Source organism: Colobus angolensis, unplaced genomic scaffold (assembly GCF_000951035.1).
Source record: "Colobus angolensis palliatus isolate OR3802 unplaced genomic scaffold, Cang.pa_1.0 Scaffold8, whole genome shotgun sequence".
NCBI lineage: Eukaryota > Metazoa > Chordata > Mammalia > Primates > Cercopithecidae > Colobus > Colobus angolensis.
The window spans coordinates 16,942,087-16,944,633 of record NW_012121820.1 but is presented as its reverse complement, the minus strand read 5'-3'; the positions used below and the strand labels follow the sequence as shown (position 1 = coordinate 16,944,633).

At 46.7% G+C, this 2,547-nt stretch overlaps 1 protein-coding gene across 2 annotated transcripts in view; it reads left to right on the top strand.

Annotated features, from left to right (window-relative positions):
* Positions 1–2,547, top strand: part of TLDC2 (TBC/LysM-associated domain containing 2) — an 18,373-nt gene that overhangs the window by 12,526 nt on the left and 3,300 nt on the right. For both annotated transcript variants that reach the window (XM_011929091.1, XM_011929090.1), the window contains one exon: positions 676–828. In XM_011929091.1, the coding sequence (XP_011784481.1) occupies positions 676–811 (136 nt within the window). In that variant the 3' untranslated portion in view covers positions 812–828. The remainder of the gene's footprint in view (positions 1–675; positions 829–2,547) is intronic.

Here is a 2,547-nt window from a genome sequence, read left to right as displayed (position 1 = left end):
GTTAGCCAGGATGGTCTCGATCTCCTGACCTCGTGATCCGCCCGTCTCGGCCTCCCAAAGTGCTGGGATTACCGGCTTGAGCCACCGCGCCCGGCCTTCCAAATGTTCTAAAACTGGGCTGTGGTGACAGTTGTGCCACTGTATATACTTATTAAAATACTGAACCGTTCAAAAAATACTCTTAGTCAGGCGTGGTGGCTCACGCCTGTAATCCTAGCACTTTGGGAGGCCAAGGCAGGCAGATCGCTTGAGGTCAGGAGTTCGAGACCAGCCTGGCCAACATAGCAAAACCCCATCTCTACTAAACATACAAAAATTAACCAGGTATAGTGGTGGGTGGCCTGTAATCCCAGTTACAAGGGAGGCTGAGGTAGGAGAATTGCTTGAACCCGGGAGGTAGAGGTTGTGGTGAGCCAAGGTCATGCCACTGCACTCCAGCCTGGGTGACAAAGCAAGACTCTGTCTCAATAAATAAATAAACAAACAAACAAACAAATACTCTCAACTCCATGGGGAACAATGTGCTGAGTCCCCAATAATTCAGTATAAATTTCTTTAAGGGGAGGTAAGACAGGTGAAACTGGGCTGCCGTCCTGGCATGGCCAATCAGTGGCAGAGCCTGAGGGGTTCAGCGTGCAGGAGTGAGCTGCACCAAGACTGTCCTCTTCTCTCTAGTGGCCGGTTTGGTCTGTGGTTGGATGGAGACTTGTTTCACGGGGGAAGCTCCCCTTGCGCAACCTTCAACAACGAGGTGCTGGCGCGGCGGGAGCAGTTCTGCGTCCAGGAGCTGGAGGCCTGGCTTCTCAGCTGACGGTCCTGCGGCAACAGGTACTCAGCACTGCTCACGATGCCACCCAGGCCTTCCTGACACACGGCAGCCCGTGCTGTTCGAAACACAGATGCTGAAGGGCCCTAGAGTTGGCTGAGGCTGCTGGCCTCCTTGTGGCCTGGGGACCCAAGATACAGGTGGGGGCAGGCACTGCTCTTTTGCAGAGGTGACTCTGAAGGATTAAAAGATGCTTACACCTTACCCAAGCAGCACCGAGACCCTAAGCTAACAGGATCTTAGAAAACTAAGAAAAATCCACATCCCTTCCCATGCTAGTGCCTGCCTCCTGGCAAAGGGAAGATTTTTCACTATGCTGTTCCCCACCAGCTTCTGAACGAGGAAAACCAACCTCATGAACATTATCATTTTAGAGGTTCTACAACGAATTCATGTTTATAGTAGAAAAACTAGAAGGCATTAAAAAAATGAAAATTGCCTAAAATTCAACCCCCCCAACTCTAACATTTTCATGTATATCCTTCCATACAATGTTCCATGAATATGTGTGTGTGTGTATTCTTACAAAAACGGGACTCTACTCTGTATGTGTGGAAATGATTTACAGAATATTGTCAAACCTTAGAAACCCGGGCTTGAGCACTGGAACTAATAAAGACTCTAGCAGCATAATTCATCCTCTGGCCTGCTGCAGAATGTTGAGGCCCTTTTGTCTGCCACCAGTGCCAGGTTCTTGTGAATCTGCTATTTAATTTCACGATGAAGATATGAAAGGAGCAAATGAGTAATATGTATATTCAGACATGTAAGTCGAAAGCTTTGTAGAACACAACTTTCAAGATGGAGATACATTCACGAAGCTTTATTGCAGCTGTTTCCCTTACCCAGTTGAAGTGGCCATTTTAATTTGCAGTTCTATTTACATTCCCAGGGTAACCACGTTCAGTAACTCTCTAGAGGCTAAGCTGTTAAAATTTCCATTTTTATACAAATAGCGAAGATGTTTCTTTCCTTCTTTTTTTTTTTTTTCGTTTGAGACAGAGTTTCGTTCTTGACCCCCAGGCTGGAGTGCAGTAGTTATCTTGGCTCACTGCACACTCCGCCTCCCGGGTTCAAGTGATTCTCTTGCCTCGGCCTCCCGAGTAGCTGGGATTACAAGCACACACCACCACAATTTCGCCTGGCTAATTTCTATATTTTCAGCAGACTGGGTTTCGCCATGTTGGCCAGGCTGGTCTCGAACTCTTTACCTCAAGTGATCCACCCACCTCGGCCTCCCAATGTGCTGGGATTACAGGTGGGATTACAGGCGGGAGCCACTTCGCCTGGCCAAGAGGTTTCTTAAGGAAAATGTAACCTTGTAAATAGCGCAGAGTTATCATAATGAAAACAGTTGCAAAGAACATAAAGTACAGCTGCCTTACGTGTAACAAAAGATGCAAACAAAATCCATTCAAGTTGTTTCACAGACAGCACAGTGACACAGTATTAGGACTACAGAATCTCAGAGTAAAGCACAATGATTTAAAGGTAAGATACACAGAAATAAAATGATTTTAACACAATATGACATTCCTGAGGCACCTTGGCTAAAGTGGGAATGACCTAGTGCCATGGCTGACCTCATTTGTGCGTCGCTGAGCCCATATGTGAACAGATTGCCCCGATACCATGGTAGGCATGACAGGAGAACAGTTTTAACTATTCTCTTATGAATTGTAACCAACCCCTATTATCTACTGATGGATGGAATGTGGGGG